At 45.6% G+C, this 19,974-nt stretch overlaps 2 protein-coding genes across 3 annotated transcripts in view; one reads left to right on the top strand and one right to left on the bottom strand.

The window, feature by feature from the left end:
* U2SURP (U2 snRNP associated SURP domain containing) overlaps positions 1-16,759 on the bottom strand; it is an 87,042-nt gene extending 70,283 nt beyond the window's left edge. Inside the window, exons 1-2 of the mRNA XM_070577580.1 lie at positions 16,682-16,759; positions 11,325-11,375 (exon numbers count right to left, since the gene is read on the bottom strand). The gene's annotated coding sequence lies outside the window, so the exon portion shown is untranslated. The remainder of the gene's footprint in view (positions 1-11,324; positions 11,376-16,681) is intronic.
* PAQR9 (progestin and adipoQ receptor family member 9) lies at positions 16,578-19,537 on the top strand. 2 transcript variants are annotated; one of them, XM_070577582.1, is made up of 2 exons: positions 16,578-16,922; positions 17,293-19,537. In XM_070577582.1, the coding sequence occupies exons 1-2, from the start codon at positions 16,596-16,598 to the stop codon at positions 18,574-18,576; spliced, it is 1,611 nt and encodes a 536-aa protein (XP_070433683.1). In that variant the 5' UTR covers positions 16,578-16,595; the 3' UTR covers positions 18,577-19,537. The 2 variants fall into 2 exon arrangements, with proteins under 2 accessions (XP_070433683.1, XP_070433684.1); XM_070577583.1 differs by having other exon boundaries at positions 16,795-17,004.
* Positions 19,538-19,974: the final 437 nt, after the last annotated feature.

Raw genomic sequence — 19,974 nt, 5'->3', positions numbered from 1 at the left:
ATGATGCAACAAATTTCCGGATACACACATCCTTTAATTATTGGCACTTTTCTTTCTTTTTTTTTTTTTTTTTTTTGAGGAAGATTAGCCCTGAGCTAACTACTGTCAATCCTCCTCTTTTTGCTGAGGAAGACTGGCCCTGAGCCAAGATCCGTGCCCATCTTCCTCTACTTTATACGTGGGACACCTACCACAGCATGGCTTTTGCCAAGTGGTGCCATGTCCGCACCCAGGAACCGGCAAACCCTGGGCCACCGAGAAGCGCAACGTGTGATCTCAACCGCCGTGTTACCAGGCCAGCCCCCGGCACTTTTATTTCTATAGGCTAGATTTTCAAAAGTGGGATTGCTGGGTCAAAAGGTATGTGAGAGTTTAATTTTAATTGATTAGCCAACCGATTTGACTTTTTCAAAAATTGTAGGAGATACACGCTGGCCAGCAATGCTGAGGACAGCGTTTCTCCATCCTCCAGCCAGAGCAGGCTGTCTTCAGTTTTATAAATCAATAAATTCACCAATTAGTGTCAGTCTGATGGATTAAAAAAAAAAAAGACTGCTCACTACTATTGTAATTTGCATTTCCCTGGCCTAGTAGAGTTGAGCATCTTTTTATACATTTATCAGCTATATGAAGTTCTTCATTTGTGAGCTGATTATTCATATCCTTTGCCCATTTTTCTTTTTCTTTTCCTATTTTATTATCAGATTGTAGGAGTTCTTTATATTTTAAAGATATTAATTTCTTGTCTGTCCTCTATTGACTTTGATTACCATTTTTTGCTAGGCAGAAGTTTCTAATTTTTATGTTGTTCAACTCATAAGATTTTTCTTTTATGGCTGCTGGGTTTCCTACCCTGCTATAGGCTAAGTCTCCCCCAAACTGAGATTATACAAATATTCTCCTATATTTCCTTCTGTTATTTTACTTTTTTTTTTTTTTTTTTGGTGAGGAAGATCAGCCCTGAGCTAACATCTGTTACCAATCTTCCTCTTTTTGCTTAAGGAAGATTGGCCCTGAGCTAACATTGGTGGCAAGCTTCCTCTATTTCGTATGTGGGATGCCAGCACAGCATGGCTTGATGAGCAGTGTGTCAGTCTGCACCCAGGATCCAACACCTTGAACCCGGGGCCACCAAAGGGAAGTGCACGAACTTAACCACTATGCCACTGGGCCAGCCCCCTCCTTCTGTTATTTTTAATGCTTTAAATTTAGCTCTTTAATCCATCTGGGATTTATTCTTGTATAGTGTGAAGAAATAATAATAAGAGTAACAATACCAGCTAGCATTTACTGAGCAATCTCTCTATGCCAGGTGCTCTGTAAGCACTTCATACAGTTCACATAAATAAGACAATTAAGGATTAGAGAAGTTAATAAACCAGCCAAGTTTGCACAGCAACTAAGACACAAAACTAGGGTTTGAACCTAAGCAATCTCACTCAAGACCTCACCCTTCTAAATATCCAGATGAACAGTTAATTATGCCAATCTCATTTAACAAACATCCTTTCCCATTTAATTAAACACAAACAATGTACAAGTTCTCAAATACAGTCGGTCTATCTCTGGATTCTATGCTAGTTCTGTTGCAGCTACATGATTTGATTTTATCAGTTTTATAGTAAGTTTTGTCCTCTCTCTCTGATAAGGTAAGTGCTCCCTCACTCCTCTTCTAAATTTATCCAATAAACTTTTAAATATTTTTATTCGATACAAACGTTGAAATCATTTGTCCAATTTCAAAGAAAATATACCTTCACGTTTTGATTTGAATTTTATTCAATGTGCCTATTAAACTGTTTAAGAATTAACGATTATATATTAAATCTCTCCATCCATGAATACAGTATAATGCTCCATTTATTAGGTTCTTCAATAAAATGTTAGAGTTTTTAAAAATAGAATTCTTGTACCTTTGTCATTGAATCTCTTCCAAGTTATTTTATAATTTTTGTTACTAACGTGAATGGGATTTTTTTCCCCATATCTAACAGTCAATTGCTAATATAGAAGAAACTAAAGATTTGGGCATATTTATCTGGTATCCAGTAATCCAGCTAAAATCTCTAATTATTCTAATTTTGTTTAAGAGAGCCCTGCATTTTCTAGGTATATAGTCACATCACTACAAAAAATTTATCTTCTTTTCCAATATTTATACCACTTGTTAAATTTATGGAGAATGAGTCTTATTTCATTAGTTAAGACTTTCAAAAAACATTGAACAGAGGTGAATGTGGATATCCCAGCTTTGTCCCTGATTTTAGTGGCAGTAGCTTTAATTTTTCATTCAATAATATGATGCGCCGAGTGTAATTCATAGTCTTTAGCAGGTTTAGGTAGTTTCTTTCTGTTCCTATTATATTTGGAATTTTTATTAGAAAACTTACTCAACTTTATCAAATTATTTTCATCTATTAACATTTACTGTGATAATATTTTAGATTACGTTGATATGTTTCCTTATGTTATAAAACGTTACAGTTCTGGGATAAGCACTTCATGATTATTCCTATCCTTCTCAAACCATTCCAGACCATGGAAAAAGACAAAAAGCACTTTATTCACTGTATGATTTCACCATATCTTTAATACCAAAACCTACTGCAAAATATATAACACAAAAATTATAGAACAATTTTACTTATGAAGACAGAGGTAAACAATTCTAAATAAAATATTAGCAATTTAAATTCAGCAGTGGGTTAAAAGAATGATAGCAAATGATACAGTATAATGAGAGGACCTAAGAGATTTAACAACAACAAAAACACTAAAGAAATTTGAAAAAATGGGCAGATATCAAAAATCAATAATATCAAAAATCAGTAGCTTTTCTGTACGCTAACAACCAGTTAGAACTGGAAATGGAAAAAAATATATCCTATTTATATCATAGTTTTATTTTTTTAACAGAATTTTTGGAAGAAAAATTATTTTCAGTGTTAGTTGGGGATTTGTGAAACATATTCTTGAAAATGGAAAATAAACATGGGTGGGGCCCTGGATGTCATCTAATGATTAATTCACGCGAGACCATTTGGAGACGAAGCCTTGGATGCATGGCTGACTCGGCAGATCTCCCTTCCCTGCACAGGAACAAGGGCACCCGCCGAACTCAAAACAATCCTGTAGTTTCCTTGAAAATTACTGATTAAATTGCATTTCCCAAGAGAATTTCTGTAATTAATTCCTTTTGTTGGGGCTGGTCTCTACATCAAGGGCATGGCTGATGTTCACTTTAGGTCTGTTGAACATTGCATTGTCACTGTTAACTATGAAAATAAGCAAATTAAAAAGCTGCACGTGTAAATTAGATAGAAAGTCCCCTGGAGAGAAAGAACTGGGTTCTCTCATTTATTGGAACTTTCCTCTATCTAGGAATACATTCGTTCCTTTATGAATTTAACAAATATTTATCGCACGCCAGACACCGTACCAGGTGCTGGGGGTAGGGCGGTAGCACAGCCGGACAAGTCCCCACCCTCATGCAGCTTACAGGCTGAGGACAGCGCTATGCCGGAATTGTGACGGACTCAGCGCTTTCCTTTGGAACAACAAATGGAGAGCAACTGGCAAATGAAGGGTTGGCTATGTCCACCTCTAAATGAACAAATAGGGTCTTTTATCACGAAAAGACCTGTTCCCAGGACACTACAGTAAATTCTAATACGACACACAGGAGGGTCCCTCTCCAGTTCAGTTCCGGGGCCTGCTCCCGTCTACTGCACGGGGCACTTGTTTTCTAAGCAGAAAGAAGCAGTATTTCCTCTCCGCCTTTTCTCTGGGGCTGAAGTCAGCCTTGGGGCGAAGCCAGCATGAGTCAGCTTGCCCAGCACAGACTCTCGCCTCTGCCTGGAGGTCAGCCTTGCTAAAAGCTTGATGCACACGTGCACTGTGTGTCTCCAGGGTCCAGGACAAAAGGGAGGGCACGTCCCTGTGGAGTATGAGGTGTGAGACCTGTCGGTGCTCTGGGTTGATAGGGGAGTGAGGAGAAACACCTCAGCTTTTTTCCCAAAAGAAACTCGTTAATTGTAACAGGAGCCACCAAACTGTCCAAATATATCCTCATAACAGTGCAATTGGTAATCATGATAAGTTCTTAGTATCCCAAAGACTTCCAGTGGAGAACTGCAATGTAAACTGGATGACACATTACATAGGTCTTAAAAATCGAAAGGATGTGTACTATGTTAACTCATGGAAATAGCTACATTTAGAACAGAACATAAGATGGAATTCACACGTGGATTATAATCATATGAAACATCTGTGGGTATATCAAGAACTATTAGAAGAGAATTTAAAATGTTGCTAATGGTTCAGAATTTAATTAGTTTTTTCCCTAGAACTCTCTATTTTTAAGGAAAAAAACACTCTTTTATGCAAATAATAAATGGCAACTGACATATGGACATGCACTACCTATTCCAGCCTGGCTTAGAAGGGAGGCGCAGAGGCAGTGGTGGGCATGTTGGGATTTGTCAGGCGGCCCCACCTCCCCCCTCTCCAGGTCCTGAACTGGAGACCAGGTTCTGAGACCCCAGCACTTCGTAACAGATCACCCTGATGTCAGCTACTCAGCCCTGCAAGCATGCATCTCCGCTCCTCTGGGTTTCTGGTTGCTGTCCTCTGTCCCTCAGTCTAACTAGACAGCATTACCTGACCACGGCTCCTGCCCCCAAGGCTGACTGTGTGCCTGGAACACGGCCCTGTGGGTCTTCATGCCTCCTGTGTTCGCCTCCCAGCACCTTCAGATGGAGCTGTTCTCCTAATGCTTAACCCATCCTGCTGCGTTTAGCTGGATTGTGCACCTGTGTCCTCTCCATCACTAAAGTTTATCCCTTTATATCTCAATGGCTTTTCATTTTTAAGGATCTCCACCAAAAGATAAACATCCTTGAAAGTTGTACCATCTTAAGCCAGTGTTTTGCAATATTGTGGCTGGGTTTGTTGTTCCTGAGAAAGGTGGGGAGGCAGGGGCCATAGGAGTAACAGTGCCAGCTACCTTTTACTGATGCCTGGTCTGTGTCTAGCACTTTCTATACAGCGGTCTTCACAACAACCCTGCAAGAAAGCATTATGGTTTCCCTTTGCAGATCAGAGAGGTGAAACAACTTGCCCAAGGTCACACAGCTGGTACGTGACAAAGTCAGACTTCAACAGGCCTATCTGACTCAAAAGTCAGGGCTCTTTCAACTACCTCACACTGTGTACCTTTTGTAGTATCAGAGGAAGCACAGGGCTGGGAGTCAGAAACACAGCAGCGTGGACTTGCACAAGACGGCACTTCTCTGAGCTCTGATTTGCTCACCTGTAAAGTGCGGGATCTGAACTTAAAAAGCTGCCCCCTAGGAAGGAACAGAAAAGACTAGAGAAATGTCCAACAGGGTCTCCAAAGGCCCTCCCTCCCCACTTCACCCCAGGACCATGGACAGGCCGTCCTGGGTGCCCACAGGGCATGTTATCCATCCACTGGGGAGAAAAGGCCACGGGTGGTCACCACAGTGACCTTGAATTTTCCCCAGGTGTCACATGCAGAGAGCAGCACAGGACTCCTTACACATTCGGGAAGAGAAGCCTTTCGGACAGAGAGCTCTCAGCCGGCAGTTTTAAGCCCTGTGATATAAACACCTTGCCACGAGGTGTGGGGAAGCCCTGGTGGAACCCCGGCCGCGGGGTGAGAGTGAGGAGGCCTCTTGGGACAGGCTCTGAATCTGCAGAAAGGGCCGGAAGAGAAAATACAACAGGGCTAAGTGATCTCACCATAGGCTCTGTCACCAAAGCAGACATGCAGAATGCAAATGACAGGAAGTATCGCAACTGGAATAAACCGCCCCCCCCCGAAAAAGGCACAAATTGTTCTTTTCCAGGAACTACCAGCAGGGGCCACCTTCCTGGGTCATAGTACACAGACATATCATCATCCCTCTGGAAAACACAAGACTATACTTTCCTAAGTTTCTTATTAAACACTTTAGATGAAATGAAATCCCACCTCCATCGAGATGGAAGACATTTAAAATACAGCTTTAACCGGTCAGTCACTGAGGCTGAACTCAAGTCTCCTCCGTGTCTCATGAACCCATGTTCCCCAGAGCTGCCTTCCCTCCTGAGCGCCCGCAAACAATGCCGGGCTGGACTCTGCTGTTAGCCGCGCACCACCCGCCACCCCGAGAGAGGCCTCCAGGGTACTTGGCAGCTCAGGTGCTGTGGTGTCCAGGAGAGGGCACGCGGAGAAGGCCCTCAGCAAACACGATGGCCGGCAGCCAACGCCTGGCTGCTCCCTCCACTCTTCCCAAACGTGCCTGGCCTCGGGGCCATGAGTGTGCCAGCGAGAGGGCCACCCCGAGTGTCAGTGCGGGAGTGGGGATGGGGTCTCTGTGTGAACCAGAGTGTCCCTCTGCAGCTGCATGCTTGGCCGCGCTCTCACCAGTGGGTCAAAAATTAGTATGCAGCACTGTTAGAAGCTCTTATGACATCTACGAAACTCCAAGCAGTTTTAAACCAGACTTTCAGGAGAAGGATCCGTTTGAGTTCTAAAAACTCAGGCCAGAGGCAAAGAGGGTGTGAATTTTTTATACCTCTACAGCACTGGATCCGCACTGACATTTGTTTCTCCGTATCTCAGTTAAGGTGAAACCGTGGTGAGACAGAATCCTAACCAGTCTCTGCTGAGCCGCAGGGGTGCTAAACGAGGCTATTAATAGAAGAGGTTTGAGGAATTCTCTTTGATACAAACTACTTGGTGAGAATTGACCTTTAAAATTCAAGTCAAAGCTGTGTCAGTCTTTCCCATCATAATAGCCCACCAAGTGAATGCGCCTCTTTCCAGAGGCTCAGCCGGGGGCAGGGGTGTACGCATCATTTTGTGGTTTTGATTTTTTTGTTCGGATCCCCAAGCGATTGATTCTGAAGTGCAGAAACCACTGCTCTCGTCACTGAGGTTCGCAGCCAACAGCTTTTGTGTTTTCTATTTTTGGTTTAGCTTTTCTGGGTTGTGGAGGTCAGTTAATTAGAGAAGATTCTGCCTGAGCAGGGTCAATACAAATATTCCGAGTCCAGCTCAACTCTGGGCTTAGACAGCCTTGGGGTGGGATGTTTTTCAAACATTCCAAAAATGTTTATTAAGTGCCTACTGTGTGCCAGGCACTCTGACAGGTGCTGGGGACCCAGCAGCAAGCAAAGACCCTGCCCTCATAAAGCTTTCCTTTCAGTAGGGGAGAAAAGATGAATAGATAGATGTTACATCATATATTATATAATGTCAGGTAGTGAACTATGAAGAAAATAAAGCAGGGAGAGGAAGCAGAGGCTGTCATTTTAAATAGAGTGGGTGGCAGAGTTTTCTGAGTAGTAGCAATGTTGAGCAGAGAATTGAATGAAGGGAGAAAGTCAGGACAGAAAGCACTGGAGGCAGAGGGAGGCAGAAACAGCAAGTGCAAGGGTCCTGGGGCAGCTGTCAACCTACCAGTGAATCAGGAAAAGGCAGCCCTTCTGGACAGACAAACATGTCTAGGCTCAGAGTGTGGCTGGCAGATTACCGGCTGCCATTCAGACCTCCCTGCCCCCTCAGCCAGGTCTTTGTGCAGGGGACAGCCTGGGCACAGCCACACGAAGCCTCTCCTAGTGGCACATGCTTGGGACTTAGAGGAACTGCAGGAAGGCTAGCGCCGTTGGATAGGAGACAGTTTAGAATGGGGGAGAGTGATAACTAGCAACCTCAGTCTTAAAAGATTAGTGACTCAGAACAAAAATCCTTTTCTTAGTGAACTAACCACCAATCACATAGGATTTAGGAGCAGCCCCTCCACTGGGCTCCCCTCCCTCCCCTGATGGGGCCATGATTTTCTGCCTCCAACCATGACACTCAGATGGAATCTAAGAACCACGTTAGCCCTAGTGACAATACCATTCCAATTTGGAAACCGAAGGCTGGCTCTTTCCATGCCCATCTCACAGAGAAATTCTCTCCCCCTCCCCCTTTCTTCCTTCCTTTACAGTATTTGTACCATGCTCGTCTCTCCGGAGGCAAGACCTTCTGCACAGCAAAGTCAAAAGAGCCTTGGCATAAGTGTGAAGTCACTAATATTTTTTAAATTACAAAAAAGAGCCTCAAGTAAAATAGACTTTGCTCACCCCTTCTTCCATCTCTAATCCTCTTCTTTGTGAGACTTTCATTTTCCACTTTATTTCTGAATTGTTTAAAATGTTTCACAAAGCTATTGTTTTGACAAGCCCACATCCAATTACTTGATACTATTTTAAATTTTTCCAATAATTTCAGGAAACAAAGCGCTGTGTTGTATTGTGATGACATCTACCAGACCCGGATTAGCCTGTCTCCCCTAAGTGGTTATTATAAGGAGTTTGATGACAGTAGGTAGAAGGCATGTACATTGCGGAAGGACCTGTTAGAAACGTTAATTGAAGATTGTCAATGCAAAGCGGAGCTGGGAATCTGAGAGAGAAGTGCAGCCCGCAGAGCCGTGCCATTCCCACTCGGCGTCCCTCCCAACAGAGACCCAGTTAAGTTAGGTTACAATCAAAAAGCCTCCAAAATACAGGAGTGGCCATTCATGCAATTTAAAGTGAGAAACAAAGTAAATTCCATCCTCCAGTATTCAAATCCATTTGTTAATTAAACGTAAGTGAGCCTGGGCATTGTTACAGTAAAGGAGAAATTAGAGAAGGTGAGATGCCAGCCAAGGAAGGGACTAGCAAATAACCCAGAGTTGACAGTTCTCCTTGAGATGAACACGTGTGGCTGACTCACGGCTCTTAGCTTTACAAGGTTTGCTTGCCAGATGGTGCTCAACCCTCACCCCAGCCTGACCTCCCTCGGGTGGGAGTCAGGGATGGGATGCAGGTGTCCTGCTCGCACATTGCTTAGAAGTAAAAACATTGAAAGATTAATGGTGCTTGAAGCAGCATTGAAATGTCTGTGTTTCAAAATGGCTGCATTAGATAAGTAGTCACAAGGTGGTTGCAATTCAAACATTGTGGACCCATTTCCCCTGCAGCTGAGGACAGAGATGATTCTGACTTCTCTTTCTTGTGCTCCAGCTTGCTCCTCTGCTCTTCCACGCCTGAGCACGTAGTATCAGCTTTGTACATAGGTGGTGTTTATCACTCCTTGTTAAATAAACAACTGGGGCCTGTCTCCTGGATGCTTCCTATAGATTGGTTTAATAATCTCTACCCAGGACTAGGAAGAATAAAACAAAACTAATGCATTTTGACCACAGAATTCTCAACACAAGGCTCAAAAGAAGCGTGCCAGTGGGTGGCCACAAGAATAAGGATGTTCCTAGAAGAAAAAGCTTCTTGTTCATTGTGTAGAAATGGATTAAGTGTGCTGAGGAAACTCCTATTGGTAAGCCCCAATTCTTGTAGTTTTCACATGAATGGGGCACAAAAGGAACATAAGATCACTGCAATATGCTCTTAAAAAATCAACATGTGTAAGATATGATACCCTAAATGAGTTTAGTGATTGACACCTAGATAATTATGTTGATAAATATTTTCAACAAAGCAGATATCGTACCTCAAAGGAAAATCATTACATTAGAAAATGAAATATACAAGTACACGAAAAGATGTTCAACATCACTAATCATGAGGGAAATGAAATCAAAACCACAATGACATACCACCTCACACCTGTCAGAATGTCTATCATCAAAAAAACAACAAATAACAAGTGTTGGTGAGGATGTGGAGAAAAGGGAACCCTTGTGCACTGCTGGTGGGAATGTAAATTGGTGCAGCCACCACAGAAAACAGTACGGAGCTTCCTCAAAAAATTAAAAATAGAACAACCATAAGATCCAGTAAGTCAACTAACTGAGTACATATCTAAAGAAAATGAAAGCACTAACTCAAAAAGATATAAACACCCTCATGTTCACTGCAGCATTATTTACAGTAGCCAAGATGTGGAAACAACCTAAGTGTCCATCGATGGATGAATGGGTAAGGAAGATAATGGCGTACTACTCAGCGACAACACGGATAGACCTGGAGAGCATTATGCTAAGTAAGAAAGTCAGAAAGAGAAAGACAAATACCATATAAATCACTTATATGTGGAATTTAAAACAAAAACTAAACAAAAGAAAAACAAGCTCATAGATACAGAGAACAAATTGGTGGTTGCCAGAGGCAGGGGTTGGGGAGGGTGAAATGGGTGAAGGGGGTCAAAAAGTACAAATTTCCAGTTATATAGTAAGTCAGTCAGGAGGATGTAATGTACAGCATGGCGACTACAGTTAATAATACTATATTGCATATTTGAAAGTTGCCAAGAGAGTAAATCTTAAAAGTCCTTGGGGCCAGCCTGGTGGCATAATGGTTAAGTTCGTGTGCTCTACTTTGGCAATCTGGAGTTCACAGGTTCAGATCCCGGGCACAGACCTACACACTGCTCATCAAGCCATGCTGTGGCATCATCCCACCTAAAAACAGAGGAAGACTGCCACAGATGTTAGCTCAGCAACAATCTTCCTTGAGCAAAAAGAGGAAGATTGGCAAGAGATGTTAGCTCAGGGCCAGTCTTCCTCACTGGAAAAAAAAAAGTCCTCATCACAAAAAAACAAAAAAAATTTTCGTAACTATGTATAATGAGGGATGTTAACTAGACTTATTGTGGTGACCATTTCACAGTATATACAAATGCTGAATCACTGTTTTGTGCACCTGAAACTAATTTAATGTTATATGTCAATTATACCTCAATAAAAAATTTTTTTTATTTTTTTTAAAGAGAAGAAATTAACCTAAATGGAGCCAATGGCAGGTGAGCTTAACTGAGGCCCAAACAGAGCCCAGTAACTGAAATGTCGTCCCCTTGATTTTAAATATGCCATGATATCATAGCAGAATATTTTCCTTTCTGTTAATCACTGTAGTCAACAACATTATGGGAAGTGCAACAATCATCTATGAAACCGTGGAATCTGCCAGTTGCCTCTCTGTGGAGGTTTAGGGTACGGCAAGTCCCCTGAGAACAGATGTTACTCATTTACAGGAAAATGCTCTTTATATGAAATGTCCCTTCCAGCCGTGCCGAATCAACATTCACCTGTTGCACACCACATACACACATGCCTTATTTGGCATCATTCTTTTTGGGGACTTTCTAACCAGATCCAGTTGGTGACCACATTCAAAAGCACTTATGATTGATCCTTGGGCCAAGATGCAACAGTGGTTTTTTTCTCATCCGTCATGCTCATTTAACTATTTACAAACTTTTCCAACAACAACTTTAAAAAATTAAGATGGAAGGGAAGGCCATGTGAGATGGTCAGTGCGCTTACTGGAGATGTTCTGGGCTGGCTGCGCAACAGCCTCGCTCAGGAGGCGGTGTCCTGTAAAGGAAAGATGGGAGTTTGGAATTAACAAAGTCTGACTCCAGGGGCCAGCCAGTGGCCAGTGGCTAAGTTCACACGTTCCACTTCAGCGGCCTGGGGTTTCGCCAGTTCAGATCCTGGGCGCAGACCTAGCATCGCTCATCAAGCCATGCTGAGGCAGCATCCCACACAGAAGAACTAGAATGACCTACAACCAAGATATACAACTATGTACTGGGGGGGCTTTGGGGAGAAAATAGAAAAAGAGGAGGCTTGGCAACAGATGTTAGCTCAGGGCCAATCGTTCTAAAAAAAAAAAAAAAATGCAGATTCCATTTAAAAAAAAAGTCTGACTCCAGCTCTGCCACCCAGCTGTTTAACATCTCTGAGCTTCTGTTTTCCTGTCTGAAAACGAGGAGAGTGGATTTCGCCTGCCAAGAGAATTCTGAGAATTAGAGATAATAAATCTAAAGTGCATATCCCAGTACCTGAAGACAGTATATGAGCAATACATTGAAAGAACTCTCATAAATGGGAAGAGAGTGGGACCAAATGACTTAAAGGATTAAGTGACTTCCCTATTCTAAGACTCTAGGAGTCTAAGTTCTAACCTTTTAAAGCCTTACGGTACGGAAAAGAATTTCCCCAATCACAAATACGTGTTGAGTGCTTACTATGTGCATGGCACTGTGTTTCAAGGAGAGTTGTCCATAAATAATGAAGAGCAGGAATTCAATAATCCATCTTACAGACTTATATAACTGTTTCTAAAGTTAAATAAATGGAAGCCACCTAAAAGGGCCTACCAAACGCAAGCAACAGCAAATGACAGTCTCCTCCCCAAAAGCTAAGTCTGAATTAGGACGAACATAACATGTAAACATGAGGTCTTTGTAGGAAGACAATATACGCTCTAGCCAGGAAACAGGAATGGCAGCATTGGGAGAAAGAAGTCCAGAATGGGGACTGCCATCCTAGCTCAGAGAAGCTGTGGGAGGGGCTGAAGCCTTGGGGAGGTCTGGGCAGAGCTTAGGGACTGGTGCCTGACAGATGGTGACCCTGAAACACTCTTTCCAGCCACCTGAGAGGCAGGAAAGGGGAGTCCATTCTGGATCCAGGGGAGGGGATGGAAGCAGGCCAGACAAACAAGAGCAATGGGCTATAGGACGGAAGTCAACAGTCTTGATCACACACCCTTTATCAGCGGGCGTTTCCATGCTCCTCAATGCCCCAACAACATATTATTTATAAATTACCTTCACCTACTACATGTTAAGTGTATTATAAAACCTTCCCAGAGTATAGACACTTAAAAGGATGAGAGGGGCTTGCCCCGTGGCCGAGTGGTTGAGTTTCCGCGCTCCGCTGCAGGCGGCCCAGTGTTTCGTTGGTTCGGATCCTGGGCGCGGACATGGCACTGCTCATCAGGCCGCACTGAGGCGGCGTCCCACATGCCACAACTAGAAGGACCCACAACGAAGAATATACAACTATGCACCGGGGGGCTTTGGGGAGAAAAAGGAAAAATAAAATCTTTAAAAAAAAAAAAAAAAGGATGAGAACTATTGAAAGAGAAGTTGTAGTTCTATTCTTCACCTTAATCAGTCTTCTTGCGCACCCCACTTTGGAGGCCACTGGTAGAGAAGAGGCCAACTTGTGGGAGAGAGGGCAGTATGGAGCTGTCATTTCCTGCACGGAACCTCAAAAAACATCCTCAACAAGTCTCCCTTAGCTTTTCTTCAAAAGAGAACCCCGTCACCATGTCCGTAAATGGGCAGAAATAGTGCCAGATAGAACTTAATCTCCCACCACTCTCTCCCTGGCTTCCCGCCCTCTACCTGGACTTCCGGTTGCACTTTTTCCCCACGGTTGCCATAGTTACACCTGATGCCACTGCCAGGCGGTTTTCCACCATCAGGAAGCTCAGAGCCTAAAATTTGGTAGTAACCAAAGCTGACTGGGAAGAGTCTGGATAACATTCTGGCTGTTTTCCATTTGGGGAAGGGAGGCACTTCATTTAGACTGTATATTCTGAGGAGAGGGACTGAAGCTCATAGAATTCTCTTTATACAGAGGCTTGGGTGCAGTTCAGTACTGAGTCCACAGTGGGTTTTGTTTGTTTGTTTGATTGGTTTTGGCTAAAAATGAGACAAGGGAAAAATTATTTCCTCTGAAAACAGTGTATTATTTGCAAATATCATCGCATACTTTTTCTGCAGGTTTTACAAACAGCTCCTTGTCCATATTAGAGAACAACAAACTTGCTGTGGAATTTTATATATGCTTCACTTTATTTCTGTAGAAAGAAATACAAATAAACCTATAGTGCTCTATAAGAATATCACCAAAGCAAACCACATGGGCGAAGCATTTGTCCCGTTTGCTGCAGTTCCTATACATGACTGCATTTTGCAGCCAGGACCCCTCAGCACCAGAATGTACAGAGCCGCCACAAAATTACGAAACCACATTTGTGGTCTTGGTTTGACAAGTTTTCGATTGGGAGAACCAGCTGATTCTGCCTGTAAATGCTGGCAGTGACTTTCCGATGTAACACCTGGCAAGTCCTCTCTGTCAAGAACTTGGTAGGCAGTCCCGGTTCCCTTAGATATGACTTTTCTTCAGGGCACCTCCAGAGGATGGCAGCCAGCCAGCCCAGGGGATGTGCGCGTGGTTCTCACTGACCAGAGGCAATTAGTTTACTGGAGTTAAACTACAAAACCCAGCCTGCGTAGGGTTTGGGGAACACATTTTTATATCTCAAAAAACTTAAGAAAAATTACTTCTGTAGATTGGTAGTACTTGAAGTCATATTGCTGACTTTTTAAATTTCATTACTTTTATTTCTTTATTTTTTAATAAGTTAGGTCAATTTTGCTGTTTTCTTAGTTCCTTTTTACTTGGCTTTGTCAAGGTAGAGCAAGGATACCAGTGTGGTTTGGCACCAGAGAGCTTTCAGGAACACCACTTCATGGCATCAGCTGACTCTGTGCCTCATGTGGGGTGGGAGATGGATGAGAAAAGAGAAAAGCAGAAATCACAAAGGCTTTCTCAAAGACTTACAAGAAATGCTACGACAGATTTTTTAACTTTATAAAGTACTGAGTGTTTTAAAGCACGTCATATTTTATTACAGCCAGTCTCACCATTCTTAGTCAGAAAGATAAATGTTCTTTTATCTAACTAGAGTTTTTGCACATTCAGTCAATTCCATTATTTTACTTGATATGAACTTTCTCCTATATTCTCCCTGATTATGTAAGTGAGCTGATTATGCAACTAAGAGGTTGCTAAATATAGGAATTTTTATAGGATCAATATTTTTTACAGGTTACAGCTCAGGTTGTTTGTGGAGTAACAAAGAGAATATGAAAAAAGACCCTGTTTTCCGTCTGCCCTGGATTCAGGTTTATCATTCCTAGGCTTGATTGATAAATGCCTGAATCTTAATCCCTTTTTCAAATTAGCCTGGGTGCTAGTCCAGATAAGAAGGGAAATTAGGTCTTGCTTTGAAACAACAAAGCTATAGACAGTGGGAAAGCAGAAAATACTAAAACAAAATACTAGTTAAGTAACTACAGGAAAATCTCATTTGTTTAAAATCTATTAATCAGAAATTTGTGATAGTTCAGAAAGGCTCAAGACCTAAATGTACCTTTGGCCTAATTGCATAAGAGTTTGCTAAGTCCATTACTAGCGGAAAACATTTTTGAGAGAGAAGGCCGAAACTTCTAAAGAGACTGTCTCTAGTACCCTTAAGTAATTTTAGACATGTACAATACTGAATGATTTCTTCGTTATAAATATTTCTTATGCATAACTTAAGTCCTTCTTGAGCCACTACTGAGTAAATCTTCCTTGACCTACTTAAAGGATTTGCTGTAGTGATGAAGGCAGCCTTTCATTTATAAAACGAAAATGAAAGCCTTTTGCTAAATCAGACTGCCATTTCTTACTAGTTTCCTTTGGGCAAAAGCAGGTCGTTGGGTGTTCTGGTTTAAGCACATGAGAAGCAGTTTGCCTGGGTTCAAATCCCCCTTCACCAATAGGGCATGTTATTTATGGTCGTGGTGCCTCCATTTCCTCAGCCGTAAAATGAGAAAAATAGTAACACCTAAAAGATTTAAAAACTGTAAAGCACTTAGAACAGTGCCTGGTCCCTTAAAAGTTAGCTCTTATCGCCATGACACTGTACTGCAGGTCCATGACACAAGTCAGACTCAGTCACACCCTCATAGCATCACTAACAGAAACTTCTGTGAAATGGTAAACATTTTAGAGCAGACAGCTTTTTTTTACAAGGCTCAAGGGCATAATTTCATCCCGCAGTGCATCACAACCGTTTTCCACTCTTCTCCCTTTCTTCTGGCCTCCAGACACCCAGTCTAGCCTGCCAGGTACTTCTGGTTAATTATGCATAACTTTTTTCCAAGCCACCTCCTTCCAGTCTCCATGAATTCATCTTCGTTCTCTTTTCAGTTCCTGCTAGAATGCACCTCCTACCTTAAGTCCTCTCTCATCAACGTCCTCTACTTGATCAGCCTTTGACTGGGGCACAGCTCTGCTTGGGAACCCCTTCTTTTTTTTTCTTTTTAAAGATTGGCACCTGAGCTAAGAACTTTTGCCAATCTTTTTCTTTTTTCTCCCCAAATCGCCCCAGTTGTGGGTCCTTCTAGCTGTGGCATGTGGGACGCCGCCTCAGCATGGCCTGACCCGTGGCGCCAAGTCCGCGCCCAGGATCCGAACCGATGAAACCCTGGGCAGCCAAAGCGGAGCGCGCAAACTTAACCACTCGGCCACGGGGTGGGCCGGGAACCCCTTCTTAATAAATTCCTCGGATCGTTACAGGCTTTCTGAACCGCCTGGTCGTCCTCTGAAATTTTTCATTGAAACTTGGCGTTTGAGCAGCCCGCCCTGAGATGTAGGACTTTGGACGCCAAACAAGATGCCTAGCTAAAGGCACAAGAACACGAGGATGGGTGACCTGCGGCCCCCGAGGGCCGGGGAGCGCGACCGGAGGCCAGTTTAGGGACGACTCGTTTGGACAGACAACAATCAGGGAGAAGGCAGGTTAGTGACGCACCTGAATAAGTCCGATAGACGAAAGGAGATAACTAAAGCTTGATACGGTGGGAGAGTGGGAGCCTCGCGCGCGTGCGTGCGCGCGCGCGTACACACACACACACACACACACACACACACACAGGGAAAGAGACGAGCAGTCCCAGGTAGCTGACAATGACACTGCCCCGATCCAGACACGGTCTCCAAGCCCCACGATCCCGGAGCGCCCCCAGCCCCTGTGGGGATCCCTGTTGTCGCACCTCTCCGCCAGCCCCGGCTCGGACACGCGGGCGCCCTTCGGGCCCCCGCGGCTGCCGCTCCCCGCCCCCCGCGAACGCGGCCGCCCAGTGTCCTTTCGAACGCCAGCGGGCTGTCGGGTTTCGAACCCCGGCGCGGACCCTCGCCCTCCGGGCGCACAGCTCATCGCTGGCGCAGCCTTTGGCCCCCGCATCAGTCATTAACGGGCCAGCTCCGGCTGCTGCGGCCCGGGGAGGGGGGATGGTACGGAACTCGAGACAGGGGACAACTCTATCCCCCGTGGCGGCCGCGAAACACTAGCCGGGGAGGCCCCCGCCCTCCCTTGGTGCGCCCGTCCCTCCCTCCCTCCAGCGCCTCGGCTCCCACATCCCCGCCTCCCGCGCCGGGGGCGGCGGTGGCGGCGCCCGCACCGCGCGATGCCCAGTCACCGCAGCAGCGCCGCCGCCGCCGCAGTCCGCCGCGCCGCCGCCGCCACCGCCGCTGCCGCAGCGCGGGCGGCCGCGAGCCGGGAGCGGGGAGCCTGGCGAGGGGGCCCCCGAGCCCCGCGCGCTCCTGCCGGTCGCCGCGCGGCTGGTAATTGATTATCATTTTTACTTATTTATTTATTTTTCAGGAGCGGCTGCTCAGAGGCTCGCGTCTTCTCTTGAAGCTGCAGCGACGCCCCCGGCGGGTGCACAAAGGCTCCGACGGCGGCCGGCGGGGACTGCCGAGCGCGCGGGAGCCGGCGCCAGAGGTCGCCTGTGCGCGCCCTAGCCAAGCCCCGGGCACCATGCCGCGGCGCCTGCAACCCCGGGGCGCGGGCACAAAGGGCCCGCCGGCCGCCAGCGCGGCGGCTTCGGAGGCTGCCTCGCGCCCCCACCCCTCCGGGGACCCCGCAGCCTCGGCCAGGCCGCTGCTGCGCTGGGACGAGGTGCCCGACGACTTCGTGGAGTGCTTCATCCTGTCGGGCTACCGGCGGCTGCCGTGCACGGCGCAGGAGTGCCTGGCCTCGGTGCTGAAGCCGACCAACGAGACGCTCAACTTCTGGACGCACTTCATCCCTCTGCTGCTGTTCCTGAGCAAGTTCTGCCGCCTGTTCTTCCTGAGCGGCCGCGACGTGCCCTTCCACCACCCGTGGCTGCTGCCGCTGTGGTGCTACGCGTCAGGGGTGCTGCTGACTTTCGCCATGAGCTGCACGGCGCACGTGTTCAGCTGCCTGTCGCTGCGCCTGCGCGCCGCCTTCTTCTACCTGGACTACGCGTCCATCAGCTACTACGGCTTCGGCAGCACGGTGGCCTACTACTACTACCTGCTGCCTGGCCTGAGCTTGTTGGACGCCAGGGTGATGACCCCGTACGTGCAGCAACGCCTGGGCTGGCACGTGGACTGCACGCGCCTCATCGCCGCCTACCGCGCGCTCGTGCTGCCCGTAGCCTTCGTGCTGGCCGTGGCCTGCACCGTGGCCTGCTGCAAGAGCCGCACCGACTGGTGCTCTTACCCGTTCGCCCTGCGCACCTTCGTCTTCATCATGCCGCTCAGCATGGCCTGCCCCATCATGCTCGAGAGCTGGCTTTTCGACCTGCGCGGCGAGAACCCCACGCTCTTCGTGCACTTCTACCGCCGCTACTTTTGGCTGGTGGTGGCCGCCTTCTTCAACGTGAGCAAGATCCCCGAGCGCATCCACCCAGGCCTCTTTGACATCATCGGCCACAGCCACCAGCTCTTCCACATCTTCACTTTCCTTAGCATCTATGACCAGGTGTACTACGTGGAGGAGGGCCTGCGCCAATTCCTCAAGGCGCCGCCTGCCGCGCCCACCTTCTCAGGCACCGTGGGCTACATGCTGCTGCTGGTCCTCTGTCTAGGGCTGGTCATCAAGAAGTTCCTAAACAACTCCGAGTTCTGCAGTAAAAAGTGAGCCTCTGCCTTGGAGGAGGCTGCCGGTTGGCCCACCTGTTTGGTCGGAGTTTCTGTTGTTGTTATTGTTGGTTTGTTTTCAAGTTTCGTTATGTTTCCTTCTTTGCTCGAGGAGGGTGCTGCAAAACCACAGGGGAAAAGTCCACTGCAACAAGGGGGTCTCGGTGCATTGGGCTTTGGAAGAGGGAGGCGGGTCAAGCAGGAGGGCGAGGGCCGCTGGTTCTTGCTCCTGGGAAAAAATCAGGTAGTGTCTGTGACATCCAGGGATTTTTCAAAGGCAGCGAATAAAATCCCAAATAAAACCCCGAACAGTTCGATTTTCCAATCGTCTTCTGTGCCAGCGGTAATAACAAGTAGCTCTCGTGAGGTCAGGTGTGCAGTAAAGAGGGTAAGTAGACAAAAATCCCTGAGTACTTCCATTTCAGTCTTAGGAGTACTGGGATTTGTCCAAAGAATGGAGCTTTGTAGGAAACGGGCACAAAGACACAAACCCAGGGCTTAACCTGCTAGAAAATGCATGGAATGTGAACGCAAGTTAATTATTTCAGAATGTTTCTCAGATGTTATTTACATAGTAATATATACAATGACTTTTCATAACTTATCAAAGCCTGTGATGTGCACTGAGTTTTCTTTGTCACGTAGTTTTGAACTTTGCAGCCCTTCTGCATTGCATTCACTTGAACTGGACATCAGGGCGAGCTGCTTGAGAGTTCTCAACTACTTTTTTAAACAGTGTTTTCTGAAGGCCTGTGTGTGTCATGATACAACTGTGAATTATTCTCCCTTAGGCACTCTGGTGAAACTATTGGAGAGGAGCTCAGTGGTTTGTATAGATCCCAGATTCCTATTTCCTTTAATGTATTCCATCCTATTTTTTTTTTGTTGGTTTTTAATTTTATTCTTCTCTACTGACTTAAATTGCCACTGGAATAAATGTGCCTTTTGAAGCAATGCCCAAATGACTGGTCCTCAAACATAGTTTCTTACATGGGGAGAGCAGTAGGAATAAGCTTTTCATACTTGACTGCAAATCAAGGTTTAACATTCCACCCAGGAGGGGAGGAAGATGGTGTTGGTTCTAAGTTTTTGATAGGACCAGAAGTCGTTTACCAGGACATGCGAGCATTTGGCTTCTCTACAAGAAGGAGCCAGCTCACTAATGTGGCTGTGGTTGTGTATGCAGCCACTGGGGAGGGTGAGAGGACTCTGTGTTAGACTGATGCCATCTATCCTTGCTTAAAGTTGGAAATATAATATTCAGGAATAAATGAGGCTGTTATATTGTGAAAGTTAGGAGCATATTACTTGAGTTGTAACTGAAGATTTTGAGTTAAGTACGATTAGCTTTGCCTAGTTAAACACTGTATGTCTCATTTGGATCCAGACTGTGGAAATG

The sequence above is a fragment of the Equus przewalskii genome, chromosome 15, assembly GCF_037783145.1.
Source record: "Equus przewalskii isolate Varuska chromosome 15, EquPr2, whole genome shotgun sequence".
Taxonomy (NCBI): domain Eukaryota; kingdom Metazoa; phylum Chordata; class Mammalia; order Perissodactyla; family Equidae; genus Equus; species Equus przewalskii.
The sequence above is the reverse complement of the archived record's forward strand: the minus strand, read 5'-3'. Positions and strand labels throughout refer to the sequence as shown.

Bases quoted from the DNA above. Each gene is read 5' to 3' on its own strand.
- PAQR9 (XM_070577582.1), top strand. From the start codon at position 16,596: ATGACACTGCCCCGATCCAGACACGGTCTCCAAGCCCCACGATCCCGG. The intron at 16,923-17,292 runs GTACGGAACTCG...TTTATTTTTCAG, and splicing joins CGGCCCGGGGAGGGGGGATG to GAGCGGCTGCTCAGAGGCTC.